A 20,158-nucleotide genomic window follows, 5' to 3' on the forward strand; every position below is an offset into this window, starting at 1 on the left:
GACTTCAGTTTCTTCTTGGGAGAAAATTTTTCTGTGTGGAACATTCGGGACCATGCTCTCTTGCTTCTATTACCAAATTAGCAATGTGCTTACAGTGCATGCTAATTTTAAAGGAAAGGAAAAGATTTGATTGATATTTGGCTCATTCAACACCAGCCTGACCCACACCTGCTGATAATATGATAATATATTCCTCCTCATTCCCATATGTACTGCAGGTGCACAATGTGCCTCTGCCACAAAAAATACCAAAAGTGTGCTCACTACTCCTCAAAGTCACTGGGTGCTTGGGTTGACTGTGTTTTGCACCATGTGCTTTGATTCATAAAAACAGGGCCTTCAGTGTTCAAACAGCAGAACAACTTATATAGGAATTAGATAAGAGTGGCAATGTTGAAGTTCTTTGGAATGCCAATCAGTCATCACTAACAGAAACAAGCATAAACAAAGGCCCGTCTGCTTATGTCTAAGACATTATATGTTTTACGGTACTCCATTCCATTCATATAATCAGGGAGTGATATTGACATTGATAATTGGGTCCGACTTGAAATCGATTCCCAATTTCCCAGAACTGAGTTTGTGTTAAGCCACTTATCGAATCCTGAAAGCATCAAGTCTCATTACCAAGCGAGTTGAATACATCATTAAAAGTCTGCAACGTTTAGTTAATTACCAGCTGTTTTTGATATCCCCTCAAGTTCCATGATGTAAATTTTATTTTCTAGATTTCTCTTAGAAACAACTTCTTAGAGCAGTATGAACTCTTCAAAGTCACCCCCAGAGAGCTCCTACTAGGGAAACGCTGTTCTCCACTGGAGTGGCAGGGCTGACACCAAGTGGTGACATGTTGTGAAAGGATTACATTCCTCCTCAACCACTGTGTTTCTTCATTTAGAAAGGCATAACAAATTATTGATACCTTGCTATCGACAGGGTATCAATTTATTTACCATTTGCATTCTGCTATTTATAATAAAAATGACCATACAGCGGTGCTTGAAAGTTTGTGAACCCTTTAGAATTTTCTATATTTCTGCATAAATATGACTGAAAACATCATCAGATTTCCACACAAGTCCTAAAAGTAGATCAAGAGAACCCAATTAAACAAATTAGACCAAAATATTATACTTGGTCTTTTATTTATTGAGGAAAATGATCCAATATTACATATATGTGAGTGGCAAAAGTATGTGAACCTCTGGGAATAGCAGTTAATCTGAAGGTGAAATTAGAGTCAGGTGATTTCAATCAATGGGATGACAATCAGGTGTGAGTGGGCACCCTGTTTTATTTAAAGAACAGGGATCTATCAAAGTCTGACCTTCACAACACATGTTTGTGGAAGTGTATCATGGCAAGAACAAAGGAGATTTCTGAGGACCTCAGAAAAAGCGTTGTTGATGCTCATCAGGCTGGAAAAGGTTACAAAACCATATCTAAAGAGTTTGGACTCCACCAATCCACAGTCAGACAGATTGTGTACAAATGGAGGAAATTCAAGACCATTGTTACCCTCCCCAGGAGTGCTCGACCATCAAAGATCACTCCAAGAGCAAGGCGTGTGATAGTCAGCCAGGTCACAAAGGAAGCCAGGGTAACTTCTAAAAAACTAAAGGCCTCTCACATTGGCTAATGGTAATGTTCATGAGTCCACCATCAGGAGAACACTGAACAACAATGGTGTGCATGGCAGGGTTGCAAGCAGAAAGCCACTGCTCTCCAATGAACATTGCTGCCCATCTGCAGTTTGCTAAAGATCATGTGGACAAGCCAGAAGGCTAATGGAAAAAAAAATTGTGGACGGATCGACCAAAATAGAACTTTTTGGTTTACTTGAGAAGTGTCATGTTTGGAGAAAGGAAAACACTGCATTCCAGCATAAGAACCTTATCCCATCTGTGAAGCATGGTGGTGGTAGTATCATGGTTTGGGCCTGTTTTGCCGCATCTGGGCCAGGACGGCTTGCCATCATTGATGGAACAATGAATTCTGAATTATACCAGCAAATTCTGTCAGGACGTCTGTCCGTGAACTGAAACTCAAGAGAATGGGGGTCATGCAGCAAGACAATGACCCTAAGCACACAAGTCCTTCTACCAAAGAATGCTTAAAGAAGAATAAAGTTAATGTTTTGGAATGGCCAAGTCAAAGTCCTGACCTTAATCCCATCGAAATGTTGTGGAAGGACCTGAAGCGAGCAGTTCATGTGAGGAAACCCACCAACATCCCAGAGTTGAAGTGGTTCTGTACAGAGGAACGGGCTAAAATTCCTCCAAGCCGATGTGCAGGACTGCTCAATAGTTACCAGAAACGTTTTGTTGTAGTTATTGCTGCAGGAGGGGGGGGGGGTGTCACACCAGATACTGAAAGCAAAGGTTCATATACTTTTGCCACTCACAGATATGTAATATTGGATCATTTTCCTCAATAAAAAAATGACGAATTATTATAATATTTTTGTCTCATTTGTTTAATTGGGTTCTCTTTATCTACTTTTAGGACTTGTGTGGAAATCTGATGATGTTTTTGGTCATATTTAGGCAGAAATATAGAACATTCCAAAGGGTTCACAAACTTTAAAGCACCACTGTATATAATGTATATTTGTTATATTTTGTGATAATAAAACTAGAATTCAAACAATGACCGTGTCCAAGTGTAGTAATTTAAGTATAACATTGCAGGGAGATGATGTTCTAAACCCAAAACACTATAGTGGGAGATTAGTTTTTGCTTTTAGTTTCTTTCTCATACATTATAATTAGAAGGGCCCTTTGGTGGCTTAACAGACTAATATGAACCCTGGCATTGCAGGCCTGCATGGGGGGTCAGCAAGAGTAATGTGTCTCGCCACTGAGATTCAAGTGTGGGGAAATCCGGGGGGGAATGGTGAGAGACTCTACATGCTTTGCATTCCCCCGCAGACACCTGCAGCAGATAGGTGGAAAGGAGCAGTCGTCAGGGCTGAACATGGTGCAAGCCCTGACCAACCACCATAGGGACTGTACAGTGGTAGAACTGAGGAGAGTAGGACATGGGACATGCCAAACTGGGAGGAAAAAGTGGGAGAAATAATAAAAAACATAACTGTTTAAAATCATAATGAGAATAAAATCCAGGGATCGATAAATGGAATCTGAAATGAGCACGTTCCAAATAATAACCCAACCGTGCATATAACACAAAGTACAGTCCTTGTAGATATAGTATAGTCTAATATTCACCTTTAGCGGGCATGGCAGAGACGATGTGGTCAGCTGTTATGGTTCCATCTTCCAACTGGATCTACAACAACACATCCGCACACCCAGGGACAAAGCATTTATAACACAATGATGGCAGGAGAATCAGCACAACTCAACTAAAGCATTCGCAATTACTCACACACACACACACACATGCGCGCACACACATACACACACACACACGTACACACACATACGCACACGTACGCACACTATGCCTTCATCAGTGAGTTCCTGATTCATCCATTTCCTCATTCATTTACTTTGCCCATTTGTTATTTGTTATTCATATCTTCTTATCTAATACTACTACTACGGGTGCTCCCATTAGGGGTCGCCACAGCGGATCATCTGTTTCCATTTCTTTCATTCATATCTTATTATTCATAGTTCTTATCTTGACTTCTATTCATTAGTTTGTTTAGCAGTTGTAGTGTTCCATAAATTTTTAGTTTGTAAATAAATCTTTTTTTATTACAAATTAACAACTCCTGTACATTTTTGTGAACTTTTGATAGATTTTAAAATGGTGTGCTACTGAACTTGCTTCTGCTCTGACTTGTATTTTTAATTGGTCTACCAACCAGTGTAAAGTCCCAGCATGCTTTACAGCTGCAGTAATAATTTCTGTGCCACAGAAGCCCATTGTTAGCTGTTTGACTGGCTACAGTCCCGTTGCCTTAACATGTTATAATGGAAGTGTTTGGCTGTATAGTATGTAAACATCTGTCCAGTGCTGAGCTAGACCCCAATCAGTTTGCATACAGGGCCAATAGGTCAGTGAATCTCTGAGCCAACTGCCACCTATGCTCTGGTACTTTTCATTGACTATAGCTCAGCTTTTAATACAATAATACCCATAACAAACTTTTGTAGATAGTCTTCCATTGGTCTCTATGTCTCTGCGTCTTGGAGTTCTTACTGGGCAGAACACAGGCTGTCAAATTCAACAATAGATCCAAACTCATTGACCATATTACAGATGCCCCTCAGGGGGTGTGTCCTCTCACCTCTGCTCTACTCATTATACACCAATGACTATTTTACACTCTGACACTTTAAAAATGACCAAGTTTGCTGATGATACAACACTGGTGCGACTGATTTCCTGTAATGATGAGACAGCTTATAGAAAGGAGGTCCCTCTTGTTGACTGGTGTAGCAATAACAATCTGGGAACTGAACATCAACAGTACTGAAGAACTTGTGGTTGACTTCTGTAAAAATCAGGGAGAGCTACTACCGCTGGCCATTAACAGCCAGGTGGTAGACAGTGGATCATTTCAAATTCCTTGGGACGACAATCTCCTCCTGCCTGAAATGGGAAGACAACTTCACCCTCATCCACAAGAAAGCTCACTAAAGACTATTCTTTTCTTTCTAAGGCCCCTTGGGAAATCTGGAGTGTCAGTGGTTGCAGTGTCACAGTTCTACAGAGATGTAATAAAAAGTGTGCTTTCTTTCTCAATAACTGTATGGTATGGCAATGCTGCAACCCACGAGAAAAGAAAAAAAAACAAACTGCTGGACAGGGTCGCGTGCACAGCTTCAAAATAATTGGCTGCGAACTCCCGACATTTCTGAATTAAACCATATTCACATTTAGTGGAAGCTTTTAAAATTTTAAAGGACTCCTCACACCCAGTCAACCCCTTATTCAATTATCTCCGCAGTATCATGACTTGAACATCTTGCTTCCACAATAGATCTTACCCTGCAGCAATCCACATCCTAAATGCTTCACTGATTGTACAAGTACAGTCTCCTTGAGCACATGCACTTTGATTGGTCATTTTAATGGCATGGAACACATGATTGTATAACCTGAATTATAATTTTAACAGTTTTTGTGGACACTCATTGTATGTATTGTGTGGTTATATGTTTACTGTTATCTTTGAGCACACTGAAACAAATTCCAAATCAACTGTAAAGTTGATATGACAATAAATTATTGAATCTTGAAGCAATTACCGTCATAGCTGAACTCAAGCACCTTTAAGTTGTCAGACTAATCTTAAGGGTCCTACGTGAGACAGTCATTCCAATGAACATGGCATCCTTAATAATACCAAAGCTCCACTCCATAGACTTTTAATTCAGTCAGACAAGTTTTATTGAGGAATATTAATGTTCAGTGTCATTTTTTAGTGTAAAAAAAAAATTAGTTCATTGTAATTGTTTTAGTGATCTTAGGGCTGTCACAATTATTACATAACCACCTGATTGCGATTATTTGACCTGACAGCGATCATTTTGCATAATCGTTAGAATCCTTTCCATTCATTTGTATAAAAACAGCTGGATGAAACTAACAGAAATTTCATATTTCCATCACTATTTCAACATCGTTTTCTACAATTTGTTGTTTCACTGGCACTCTTTTTATGGCGTCATCTTGTTGCGCCCTTCTGCCATGGTTTAATGGCATGAGTGGTGAATTAGTGCCAACAAACTGTTTATCCTGAGACGCTTATATTCGACGACTGCATTTTGATGAGCATCTGTTAACATTAACATCATGGACATAGTTGCAAAGCCAAACACCACAGCACCGCTGTGGGCACATTTTGGTTTTAAGCCCAATAATTTGGAGGAGGGGATTTGTTGGATTTGCAGCAAAAAGGTGGTGGTCACAAGCGCTAATACCATAATTTATGTCTTTTGCAACAAGCCTATTTTCGGCAGACTGTCGTAAAACTGCTGTGCTTACTGCGGCAACTACAGCCATGACTGGTGTGGCTCATACACAACTCCCCCCCCCCCCATAAGAAACCACTGAAACAACACAGTTGTGCTTGCACTTGAACTCAACCTAACTAGGTAATCTGGCAGAGTGCCAGTTACCAGCATAGCCATGTGGATTATTCTGCCACGTGACAGACTATGCTGTTAACACTAGGAGGGCTGGGCGATATGGACCAACAATTATATCTCGGTATTTTTAGGCTGAATGGCAATACATGATATATAGCTTGGTATTTTCTACGAAGTCGGCTAAATTTTCAGTTGTAAGTCAAAGCCACATGTGAGATGTCACAAGCACTTTTATTGAAAAAGATCAAAATAAAATGCAAAGACAGGGTTTCCTTCCATTTTAAAATATACAGCTGCACAATATATCAACATGTAAATGAAAAATTATCTAAAATAAATAACCTATATTAAATAAAAATAAGCCTATCTATGAAAATGCAAACCGCATTCAAAATGGTCATTGGACTGTTTTTTGACTTTGTGTGCCGCACATCACAACTTCAACTGCTCTCTTTACGTCTTTTGCAACAAGCCTATTTTTGGCAGACTGTCATAAAACTGCTGTGCTTACTGCGGCAACTACAGCCACGACCGGTGTGGCTTCTACACACCACAAATTTTGTGTCAAATAACATATCGAGATTAGAAAACATGATTTTCATTGGACCGGATCTTTATAATTTCCAATAAGTTGTCTAACTTTTTCAAATTCACAAAATTGTTGAGGTTCAAACAACCTACCATGCTACAGCTTTTGGACCGGATCTTTAAAATTTCCAATAAGTTGTCTCACTTTTTAAAATTTACACATTCACTGAGGTTCAAACAACAACGCTACAGCTTTTAAAATGTTAACATCAATTTAAAAAAAAACCCAGCTTTATCTGTGAATGAAATGCACCAAATTAACTTCAATGTTTTTAATTCTAAAACAAGATAGAGCAATGGATGGACAGATGTTTTAAGGACTTAACAAAAGGTTTTTATCATTTTCCAGTGATTACTACTTTGTTTCAGTTCCAGAGTGGATGTTTTACAACATCTTTATTTCTGATTGTTTGTGAAAACATCATCCTATGTATATGAAATCTTACATCACATCTTTCTGAGTAACAATTTCACATGTAAACAAAATACACAACTAATACAATTAACACACATTTATTTAAATAACCTTTGACAATTATACTGTGTTTAAGTTGACTACTACTGCTAAGTAGTAATTGTGATAAGGTAATAAGGTGATCAGTAATAAGGCTGGGCTGTGATTTATAAATAGCTACCTTATTATTTAAAGGTGTAACTAACAGCAGAGTAACTATTGTTATATTGCATTTACCTGGTAAATATGTAGTATGATAAAAAAAGGCAATAACGAGGGTGCTGAAGCTAGATGGTTTCACCTATGTTCATCAAGTTGCCATGTGTAATTATCATTCTGTTTTGTGTAGGCCTTTCCTTATGGGCCAGAGTGAAGAAATGAGTGGAGCCCAGATCAATACAACTCCTGCTGGACCCAAAAAAGTTCAAAAACTGTATCCAGTGGTGTGCCTACGTAATGTGTCTTCAAGGTACAGAGAAGTGTGGGGTTAACAATTGAAATGATTACAGTGTAGTGCCTTAGGTCCATACATTCCTGAGCGTTAACTAGCAGGCTCAAGACAGAGGAGTAGGATCTTCTATGTTGTTGTCACAGCCACTTGCACACAGACATCCCAAGCATGAAATAGCTACTTTGTCTGCAGAGCCAGCCATTCATGTACATCAGACATGGGCAAGTGGCAGCCCGCGGGCTGCATTCAGCCCCTGTCTTTACTCAGTATGGGCCGCGGGTCAATTTCTAAAAATCAATAAATTGTTGGTTTCACAGGCGTTGGAAGCAATCGGTCCATTTGATCACATTTAAACCGGATCCCAATTGTAATTATACTGTCCACTGATAGAGGGCAGAGTAGAAATGCGCTACAAACAAGGCTCAGCATGTTCGGTTTTTATTTTTCAAAGCCATCCAGCATGCCGAATTTTGCTGCAAGAGGACACTGTTACATATCCTCACACGAACAGGAACAACTTTTGGATCCGTGGAAACATAAAATCCGGGTGAAAATCAGTTTAAACCGATCTGCTCCTTTAAAAAAAAAACTGGGTATTTTTCAGTGAAAATCGGTAAAAACTGAAAACGCTTAGCCTTGGCTACAAACATGAATATTAGTTGTTGTACTTAGTGTGAATGTTAACTTTTATACCACTATTGAATGAGGATTTTTGAGACCCCATTCCACGGAAATAATGGCATATCACTCAGGAATGTGGACGTTTTGTTTCCATGTTAAGCTCATTAAATAGAAATGTTGGTATAATAAACATGGATTACCGGTATATATTTTACCATTTTCATTAAATGAGTAGCTATAATTGGTTACTTGAGTGATGGTGTCATGGACTCTGCTGGAGTTTCCCGTTCCTCTTAGCCCCCTCCCTCCTGCTGCTTCTCCTGCACACACCCCTCCGCTCATTCTCCAATCAGCATCTGCCAGCTGTTCCACCCACTGGCACTCCCCCTGCATTATGTCAGCCTATCTGTTGTTAATTTTGCCACACTCGTTGCTTATCTGTTTCATTACCCCAGTATATATTCTGGTCCATTGGCCTTTGTTGTTTGCCAGATCGTAGTTTGTGCTCACTGCCTGCTTCGTATCCTGCCTGATTGTATGTATTGCCTTTTTTCTGGATTTTGACCTGTGCCTGCTTCCTTGTTTGAACCTTTCACCTACCTCAGCTCGGTCGGCTTGATTTTTTTGTTATTCTTCGATCTCTGGAACGGACTGTACTTTGCCCTGCCAGTAAAGTCACTCTTTTGCCTAACTCCTGCCTCTGCTCAGCGATTCTGCGTGTGGGTCGTCTCTGATTTGTGACAGTATGATCTGGCCAGGAATGGACCCAGCAGAATTTCAACACCTCTAAGCTCTGGTGGACAAGCAAGGCTCCGCTCTCAACACTCATCAGACGGAAATGGCCACAGTAACACGGCACCTGCAAGTACTCGCTAACAGCATTGATCACCTGTCGGCTCAGCTACGGCAGCTCCAGGACACAGCTCCATCCAGCCCAGCAGCTTCTCCACCATTGCTGCATCCCAGCCATGAGCCACTTCTGCCTCCTCCCAGTCACTACAGTGGTGAGCCTGGCCTTTGCGGTTCGTTTTTATCACAATGCTCTTTGGTGTTTGAGCAACAGCCATCTGATCGCTCCAGAGTTGCCTACATCATCACTCTCCTGGAGTGGGGGGCGTCAGTTTGGGAAGCCAATTCACCTGTCTGTGCCTCCCTGGATCGCTTCACTCAGGAAACGAAGGTGTTCGACAGGTCTGTCAGTGGCAGATAGGCAGCACGAGTCTTGTTGCAGGCACGCCAAGGGAGGAGGTCAGTCTGTGATTATGCCACTGACTTTCGTACATTGGCTGCTAACTGTTCTTGGAATGTGGAGGCTCAGTACGATGCCCTTCTGAATGGACTGTTTCTTGTTGCTTGTCTGTTTCATTACCCCAGTATATATTCTGGTCACTTCAGTGTCATTGAGCACAATGACAGTGAAGTTGTGTCAACCTCAATGGTGCATAAAATTGTTATTATTAATATTAGTAGTAATAGTGGTGGTGGTAATAATTTAGGCCTGGGATTCTTAAAGCCTGTGTTGAGGATCACACAAGAAAAAAAATGCACTCTCGAAACACGAGTCCAAAACCAACCATTTAATTATGGACAAAAATAAATGGATGTTCATTCACCAACCAGCGAGAGAAGTGAGAGTGACAGGGTGAGGCAATCTTTCTGATGTTGGGCCTGTATTCTGTTGTGGCAAGCCTGAGGCACTGGCCAAGATGTGCATTGGAGAGTCTGTGTCTTTCCTAGTTCTTGATCGAGTTCATTGAAGGAAACGATGACTCACATAGTATGTATGCGGAGGGCAACATTGTGAGTAGGAGCATTGTGATAGCTCTCATGTATAAAGTTAATATATCAAAGACTAACATTTAGTAGGACACGCTCACAGGCGAGTGACCACAATTTGCGTCCAGGAGTGAATGACCACAATTTCTGACGCGTAGCCCATGGCAGCAGCTCCGCAGCGCCGTGAGAAAAATAAACATATTTTAGACTGGGGAATGGTTTTTACATTACATCACCTGTACCAGTGATTTGTCTTAGAATAGATTTTACTGAGTGTGTTCATGACAAAGTGTGTGCACATGAGGTGCTGTTATTTCAATAAATGTAAAACACTAATTAAAGCCAAAATCAAATTTGTTGTTTTTCTGTCTGTGGGCAAAGCAGTGGCCTTCCTGTGTGCGTTTGGTATCTTTCATCTGTAATATTACAGTATAATCCCTCGAAGAGTCTTGGGCAGACAGTTTATGAGTGATCAGTGTGTTTACATCGGAGTGTTGTAAGTTAAATGTCCTAGTGCTTTCGGGGGGGGGGGGGTTACGAACACCAACCTGATTATTCTGGGGGGTTGCGACTCGAAAAGGTAGAGAACCACTGTTCTACAAAATGGGAGAGGAAACCAGTGAAAACGAGATGCAGCATGGAAAATCTGCCATGGAATTCTTTCTCTAGTGGACAGCACTTTGAACCACTGGAACATGACATGTTAGAAAAGTATGACATCGTTTCCTTGTCATAGACGCATTTGCTGTTCACACAAGAGACTCAGAGGGTGACGGCATGCTGATTTAGACTGCAAATATTGTTGGAATTCTAAAATTCATTTACATCACCAACACTATCTGGTGGTTTCCTGGCATGCCCTTGCAAAATGTTTGCACAGCATTTTATCTATCATGTTGTATCATTTTATTTTTAAATGGTCAGTGTTTCCTTTAAATAAAACAGTGTAGGAATATTTTTGATTGACCAACTAACCTCCCAGTCTGCACCAGAAAGATGGAGCTGCTTGACAGTAGCATGCCTGTGAAGATGGACCTTCTCACTTTGTGTTAGCCAATCAACGATTGCCTCTGGGAGAGACTCCATCCCCTTGCGCAGAGACCACTGGGCCCATGACTGATTCCTTGATTTCTGGGCCAGAGGACCAGGGCGAACCACATGACTGGTACCTGGAGGAATTCATACAATATATGAATGAAGTAAAGCACAATTCCCATATAGCATTAGTGCCTGTACTATGCCCAGCTCACATAAAAGCATTTACAATATTTTCCCACCTGTATTATGGAAACGAATGATCCGCTGTGGCAACCCCTAACAGGAGGAGCCGAAAGTAGTAGTAGTAGTATTATCAGCAGAGCTGCCACAAACAATGTAGGAAGCCCAGAAGACACTATCCTCCACAGATCTTTATCAGGCCTCTACCAATACATAGGATATGACACTTCACTCCATGTGCTATTGAGTTATACTCCAGCGAGCACACTAACAGTGTACTGCCCTTGCAGCGTATACTCTTGTGCAATGTTACACAGCCAGTTAACATTCAAAAGTCCTCCACTAAACACACAATTCTTGGCTTTTCTTATATTTTACTGACTAGTTTCATTTGTTTGTTGTTTTTTTTTTTAGCTTTTGTTTGTAAAACTGAAACATTACAGATATGAGTATAAATCAGTATAAAAACATTAAGAAGAGAAGACTATTATTTGTCATTGTACATACATACAAAGAAAAGAAGTTTGTTCTATGCATTTAACCTATCCTACGCAAGGAGCAGTGGGGAGCCGCAGTGCAGTGCCCGGGGACCAACTCCAATTCTTCTTTCCAATGCCTTGCTCAGGGACACAGACAAGAGTATTAATGCTAACATGTCTTTTTGATGGTGGGAGGAAACCGGAGCACCCACAGGAAACCCACGCAGACACGGGCAGAACATGCAAACTCCACACAGAAAGGACCTGGGATGGCCTGGGGTTTGAATCCAGCACCTTCTTCCTGTGAGGCAACAGTGCGAACCACTGGGCCATCGTGCTTAACATACAGGAAGTCCCCAGATTACGAATGAGTTCCGTTTTTGAGTCTTTTCGTAAATCAAATTTGTATGTTAAGTCGGAACAGTTACATACAGTTCACATCTAGTGTCAATTAGTCAAATGTATGTCTTTGTATATAGTATATATTTTACCTACCTAAAACATCACAAATATAATAATGCAGTAATAATAATAATAATAATAAATGTAACTACAGTACAGTACTTATAATTGAGAGAGAGAATGTGTGTATAGGTATAATAAACAAAGAAACACACTGCATACTTGAATATACATCAATCAAATATCAATTGGCAAACCGTACGCAACAACACATTCTCCATGTCATACAACTCAAACATTCAGCTAATTCAATACAAGGTCCTACACAGAATACATATCACTACTCACAAAATGTGCCATATGGGCTTCAGATAGCAACACCTGCACATAATGTCCCACTGCAATAGACAACCACTTCCATTAATTCTGGCTCTGCACACCAGCTAGGTGGTTTTGGTCAGAGGTCATGGGGAAGCTGTCCGAGATCCTTGACCTCAGCATGCATCCACCTGTCCCCCTTCCATCTCTCTGTTAGGCGATATCTCCTCACTTACAATCCCACATCTCCAAACTTCCTTATTCCAAAATAGTTAAACTGGGCAGTACAATTACAGGGTGCAAACAAACCCAACTGTCCTATCACCATGGTGAAGCAGTCCAACGCTAAAGTGGCAAAATCTTGAGACGACCGCAGCAGTCCCTTAAATTACCACTTTCATCAACTGCCCTCAGGCCAGAGGTACAGAGTCCTCTGTGCAAAGACAAACATCTACAGAAAACTGTTGGTCCTGTGGCCATGAAACATCTTAATCAGTAAGGACAGCCACTTTATGAAGCCAGCCTGCTAACTCAGCACACAGCCACTTCATATCTACCTCTTCATCACCTGCTTCTGCTTCTAATGTAGCTTCTGTGTTTTTATGTAAATGTGTTTTCACGTGTTCCGTCTGGATGCGAGGTGTTTTAATGTACCCTTTTTAATAGAAGTTTTTTGCACATGCAAGCCAAAGACAAATTTCTGCCTTTTGTAGACAAAAAGTCGACAATTAATTATTTTCTATTCTATTCTATACTAACTACTATTTAATGAGTTTGAATGTGATTGGTTAATTCTGAACACAGCCACAGCTCCAATTATAAAAGAGGGTGCCCACTTATGCCACCAGGTTATTGTAAGTTTTGTATTTTTCTTTTTTTCCCTAAAATGGTTGATTGATTTTCACTTTATTTTTATAGGTTGCAATTTCACATTAAAGGTGATAAAAGTTCTGACATGATCAATCTTGGTTTCATAGGAATAGCGTGATCCTCCCACGCGCTACATCCCCCTGGTGAAATTCCTCACTGTCAGGTGAAAAGAAGCAGCTGGCGAATCAGAGGAGGCATGTGGTAGTCTGTAGCCCTCCCCGGATCGGCAGAGGGGGTGGAGCAGTGACCGGGAAAGCTCAGAAGAGTGGGGTAATTGGCCAAGTACAATTGGGGAGAAAAAGCGGGAAAAAATCCCCCCAAAAAAACCCAAAACTAGTGGCCTTAGTTGAAATCAGTGTATAAATCACTTTGGAATATAAGTCACATGACCAGCCAGACGAGTAAAAAGTCAGCGACTTATAGTCCATGAAATACAGTAAGTGTATATGAAAGTGAATTCACTGTAACCCCTCAGGCCGGCGCTATAAAGTGCTTCCTAGGAAAACAAATTGCTATTCTAGGTCCTTCATTCCTTCTGCTATCAGGCTTTTAAATGCTGAGATTAGTCATTTTAAATAAATGCTTTATATTGTTTTAAACAACAATAGTTGGTTTATACCTTGTTTGTTTTTTGCATGGCTTGTGGGCCTGTACTTTCACTGACTATAGTGGGGGAATGTAACATGCAATGCATCTTACAGTGCTTCATTTATTTATTTATTATTCTATTCTTTTAACTTCTTTTAACTTACATGAATTTTTGCCCTTCGCCTGGTCCTCGTGTGAGCCTGCATGCAGGGTGACATGAGGGTGACAGAGTGCATCTCTTGCCCATGTACTGATCTGTCTATTGTGTCTGACATAATGATGATTGCCACTTGTCTGTGAGTTTGTGTATGGTCTGGGTAGATTGTAAAAACTGAATTGCCCTTCTGGGATAAATAAAGTTGTCTGAATCTGAAATGTCAGAATGGACTAAATTCCAATGAAAATGCAATCTCATTGTTAATATTTCATTTTCCAGTTATGCATGCATTAGCTGGAACAAAATATCAGTTCAATTGTAGTAATCTAATTTTTAACACAAGAGGGTTCCAGCTGCTTGGGCCCCTAAAAGTGAGGATGATGTTGACCTAGTCTGGGCTTGGTACAAGAAGACAACATGGGTTTGCAATTCTGCACAAAAATATCTCCAGCCTCTCTCACTAAACTGTTTCTGACTAGCAGAGAATTATCAATGATTCTCCAACATCAACACACACACACACAAACACACACACACACACAGAAAGAGATTAGGCTTGTGATGCTGTCAAAAAAAAAATCAACATTTTCGATGACGCTTTGATTTATCAAGATGACTAAAAACTATGGCTACACCAGGACGGTGAAGCCATAGTTTTTAATCATCATAGCTGGTGCCACACTACTCCTGCCTAAGTTTTCTTACACTGCTAGAATTTTTGAAGAGCCTGCAATTCTGTCAATCAGCACTGTCTGGCTGTCCTTGACGCTATCACAACCAACGACCCAAAACAGCCAATGACTGTTTACAATGAACAATATATCCATAAATGTTTAATTTATTTTATGTTTTTTTTTCTGCATTTCCCCCCCCCCTTTTTCCCCCCAATTGTACTTGGCCAATTACCCCACTCTTCCGAGCCATCCCGGTAGCTGCTCCGCCCCTCTGCCGATCCGGGGAGGGCTGCAGAACCACGTCTCCTCCGATACATGTGGAGTTGCCAGCCACTTCTTTTCTCCTGACAGTGAGGAATTTCGCCAGGGGGACGTAGCACGTGGGAGAATCATGCTATTCCCCCCAGTTCCGCCTCCCCCCCAAACAGGCGCCCCGACCGACCAGAGGAGGTGGTAATGCAGCGACCAGGACACATACCCACATCCTGCTTCTCACCCGCAGACACGGCCAATTGTGTCTGAAGGGACGCCCAACCAAGCCAGAGGTAACACGGGGATTCAAACCACCTTCCTTATGTTGGTAGGCAACGGAATAGACCAGTACGCTACCTGGACGCCCCATATATCCATAATTTAAGAACGACCAACACAGTCATTATTACTGTTTCGGATTTTCAAAGTTTAATAACTTTCTGAAAAAAGAATGAAAAAAAAAGAAGCAGCAGACCTGCTGCTCCCTGAATTCTCCTAAAACATGCATACATTTGCATTAAAAATGAGTTTTAGATCAATTGCACACAAAAAGTTATAAGATCTACCTAAAATGACCATGAGCGGTCAACGTGACCGTCTCGTAATTTGCGCATGATCGTGTGCTTCATGTTACTATTTATGACGTGTTTTGGCTGCATCATTTCCTTCGCGAAGCTCATTGCTGTGTTCTAGAAACACACTAGCGTTCTCCAGTGCAGAGTAATAAAGTTCCGCCTCCACCCCAAACAGACACCCCGACCGACCAGAGGAGGTGGTAATGCAGCAACCAGGACACATACCCACATCCTGCTTCTCACCCGCAGACACGGCCAATTGTGTCTGAAGGGACGCCCGACCAAGCCAGAGGTAACACGGGGATTCAAACCACCTTCCTTATGTTGGTAGGCAACGGAATAGACCAGTACACTACCTGGACGCCCCATATATCCATAATTTAAGAACGACCAACACAGTCATTATGACCGTTTCGGATTTTCAAAGTTTAATAACTTTCTGAAAAAAAAATGAAAAAAAAGAAGAAAGAAACAGACCTGCTGCTCCCTGAATTCTCCTAAAACATTTTGCATTAAAAATTAGTTTTAGATCAATTGCACACAAAAAGTTATAAGATCTACCTAAAATGACCATGAGCGGTCAACGTGACCATCTCGTAATTTGCGCGTGATCGTGTGCTTCATGTTACTATTTATGACGTGTTTTGGCTGCATCATTTCCTTCGCGAAGCTCATTGCTGTGTTCTAGAAACACACTAGCGTTCTCCAGTGCAGAGTAATAGTCTAAATTTGATTTTTGATTATTGCCAACATGTCTGCCTAAAGACACCATTACAGACACATCAGGACTACCACCGAGGTGTTACAGTATTTACAGGCGTTGGACAGTGAACATTTTAAATTGTTTGAAAAATAGCATTAAAGTTGTTAAAATGTTAATTTTGGTGTCAGTGTCATAACAAACATACTAACATATGTAATGCATTAATATCTCAATCAGGTATTTATCTTGACAGAATATAGAGTTTAAAAACCATGAGGGGTCATTTTGATGGCCCATGATCGTTCTAGTAGTTTTTAAGTTCCAGTCGTTGTTTGGGACTGTTTCAATATTTATTTTCAGTTCTTTTTTACGTTTGTTAGATTAGCAATATGTGTTTTCCGTTTTGTTGTTCCAGGTAATATTTTCACTTTTTCAATTTTGCTATTCAAGTTCGACCATGTCTCTCTGAAATTTAAAAATAGTATTATAGTTGTTAAAATGTTAATTTTGGTGTCAGTCGTTTCCTAAGAGACATATTAACATATGTAATGCATTAATATCTCAATTGGGTATTTATCTTGACAAAACATAGGAGTTCAAAACCGGCCGTCATTTTGACCGCCCATGGTGGTTTTAGGTAGGAGTGAAATCCCGGTTCATTATAGTGTTAAGAAAGAAAACAGAAGGACAAAGGAGTAGATACAGGAAGTCTTGGTTGATGTTTAGCAAGTCTTAGAAACTGATCCTGGATTTCAGCCTCAGGTATCCTCAAGGCTATATCCTGGGTAGGAAAATTAGGGAATTGTCTTAGAAACAAACGTCAATAAATATCTAAACACTGCATGCTAGTGTGAGTGCAAATATTGTAAGGGCAAGTAAAATCAAACCCTGTATAGTACATTTGAGTTTGACAGTCCTAACTGGCAAAATTCATGTTGTTGTTGATAATCTATCCTTGCAAAAATATTCTATAGAAATTCATATTGTAGTTGTTAATCAACGCATGTAAAAAGTATGAATTTTTCACAAATAACAATGAAAGAAAGTTACCTATCCCAGCTTTAATGGAAATGTCAGACCTGTAGTAATCGCAACTACTGCTACTACTACTACAACTTTCGGCTGCTTCTGTTAGGGGTCGCCACAGCAGATCATCCGTTTCCATTTCTCCCTGTCCTGTGCATCTTCCTCTGTCACATGTCCTCTCTCACCACATCCATAAACCTCCTCTTTGGCCTTCCTCTTTTTCTCTCCCCTGGCAGCTCCATATTCAGCATCCTTCTCCCAATATACCCAGCATCTCTCCTCCACACATGTCCAAACCATCTCAATCTTGCCTCCATTGCTTTGTCTCCAAACTGTCCAACCTGAGCTGTCCCTCTAATATACTCGTTCCTAATTCTGTCCTTCGTCACTCCCAATGAAAATCTCAGCATCTTCAACTCTGCCACCTCCAGCTCCACCTCCTGTCTTTTCATCAGTACCACCGTCTCCAAAGCAACATAGCTGGTCTCACAACCATCTTGTAAACCTTCCCTTTAACTCTTGCTGGTAGCCTTCTGTCGCAAATCACTCCTGACACTCTTCTCCACCAACTCTACCCTGCCTGCACTCTCTTCTGCACTCTCCATTACTTTGGACAGTTGACCCCAAGTATTTAAACTCATACGCCTTCATCACCTCTACTCTTTGCATCCTCACAATTCCAAAGTCCTCCTTCTCTACCTGCAGTATTACCTACAGGTAGAGACTACTATTGCCTGCAGTAATCGCAAAACGCATTAAATTAAAAAATTCTGCATCACTTGAACAAAGAGAATTATTTTGAATACGCCTCTGAATTTTTGGCTGCCTGGCCTTTATTTCTTTGTGTCAGACACCAACACTGGTGAGTTTTCAGATTCAACAGCATCCACCTGCAGGAGGAAGAAGACAGCCCAATCACTGTCTGCTGCACTCAACACTCATGCTAGCCCTAATCATCATGACTTTTCATTATTGGACACATCTTTTCAACACTTCTACTGGATTGATGAAGCAAGAATAAAGCAAGAACTGGACTGAAGCAAGAATAAATGGGATTGGGAAACAAGAAAAATTTAGGATTTGATACCCTCCCCATAGCCCCATAACAGAGGATCAAATTCCACAGCTGCTATGGGTAAACTGTAACAGCTGGCATATCTGTAAAAGGTATAAAAAAATAAGTTCGAACTTCAGTGGAATACAACCTACATATTAACCTAAAAAGAATGTGGGAGGCAAGCTGAAGGAAAAAAGATTTTAAGAAAAGTGTGTGTAACTTCTACTAGAGTGGGGTAGAATGGCTGTTAAAACTGCAGGAGTTGAAGCAGCCAATCAGAAACGGCTCAGATGCATCTGATTTGCATATGAAAACCAGAGTGGCTGGAGATGCAGAGCAAACTCCATGGAGAGGTAGAGTGAGTTACTCTGCGTTATTTTCAATGAGAAGAGCTACTGTCAAACCACAGCTTGTATTTCAAAAATGTTCACTGAAATCGCTGAGATTTTTACATCGTTAATTGTGGAAGCAGTAGCTGGACATTTTCGTGTTAATGTATGTATTTTGATTAAAAATCGTGGGTTTTATCCCAGGTTAAACACAAATTAACTTTTCTATTTGCAGCTCAAAAACTTGAACGGTACCCTACGAAGAGAAAGTGGGTACTCATGTTAAACGCTCACAACTCAAAAACCACCAAACATTATGAATGAAAATGCTATGAAATTTGTACACGAGTTAATCCAGGAGTAGATTAACATTTTGCAGTTTCAACTGAATCACTACGTGGAAGTATGACAATCATTAAGTGTTGAAAAAAGTGAAACTTGTAAAAATCCATCTTGTGAGCCGGAGAGAGTGATTACATCACCTACTGTAGCAAGGGAACACCAGCTTGACCCCTGACTGAAAATTTCTGGCATTAAATTCTGACATTACATTCTGTACAATGTAAGACATCTCTATTCTTAGACCCTCAATTCAGAAATTAAAAAAAAAACCCTTGCTAGGAAAAAAATGCTATAAACCTGAGGGAGCGCAAAAGAGGAGAGATTTCTCTTCCAGGACAGAAAGACATGCAATAGCTGCCAAGATGACAGAGTAGGCAAGGAGTAGCAGATCTACAACAACCATTCAATGAAGCACAAAATTATTACACACAATAATGGAACATACACTACCGTTCAAAAGTTTGGAATCACCCAAACAATTTTGTGTTTTCCATGAAAAGTCACACTTATTCACCACCATATGTTGTGAAATGAATAGAAAATAGAGTCAAGACATTGACAAGGTTAGAAATAATGATTTGTATTTGAAATAAGATTTTTTTTACATCAAACTTTGCTTTCGTCAAAGAATCCTCCATTTGCAGCAATTACAGCATTGCAGACCTTTGGCATTCTAGCTGTTAATTTGTTGAGGTAATCTGGAGAAATTGCACCCCACGCTTCCAGAAGCAGCTCCCACAAGTTGGATTGGTTGGATGGGCACTTCTTTGAGCAGATTGAGTTTCTGGAGCATCACATTTGTGGGGTCAATTAAACGCTCAAAATGGCCAGAAAAAGAGAACTTTCATCTGAAACTCGACAGTCTATTCTTGTTCTTAGAAATGAAGGCTATTCCATACGAGAAATTGCTAAGAAATTGAAGATTTCCTACACCGGTGTGTACTACTCCCTTCAGAGGACAGCACAAACAGGCTCTAACCAGAGTAGAAAAAGAAGTGGGAGGCCGCGTTGCACAACTGAGCAAGAAGATAAGTACATTAGAGTCTCTAGTTTGAGAAACAGACGCCTCACAGGTCCCCAACTGGCATCTTCATTAAATAGTACCTGTTAGAGCCTGTTTGTGCTGTCCTCTGAAGGGAGTAGTACACACCGGTGTAGGAAATCTTCAATTTCTTAGCAATTTCTCGCATGGAATAGCCTTCATTTCTAA

The 20,158-nt window shown here is 40.6% G+C and overlaps 1 protein-coding gene across 3 annotated transcripts in view; it reads right to left on the reverse strand.

Moving 5' to 3' along the window:
* Positions 1-20,158, reverse strand: part of ppox (protoporphyrinogen oxidase) — a 139,194-nt gene that overhangs the window by 68,547 nt on the left and 50,489 nt on the right. For all 3 annotated transcript variants that reach the window (XM_056285920.1, XM_056285919.1, XM_056285918.1), the window contains 2 exons: positions 10,934-11,127; positions 3,231-3,291 (listed from right to left, as the gene is read on the reverse strand). In XM_056285920.1, the coding sequence (XP_056141895.1) occupies positions 3,231-3,291; positions 10,934-11,127 (255 nt within the window). The remainder of the gene's footprint in view (positions 1-3,230; positions 3,292-10,933; positions 11,128-20,158) is intronic.

This window comes from Lampris incognitus, chromosome 9, assembly GCF_029633865.1.
Source record: "Lampris incognitus isolate fLamInc1 chromosome 9, fLamInc1.hap2, whole genome shotgun sequence".
Taxonomy (NCBI): domain Eukaryota; kingdom Metazoa; phylum Chordata; class Actinopteri; order Lampriformes; family Lampridae; genus Lampris; species Lampris incognitus.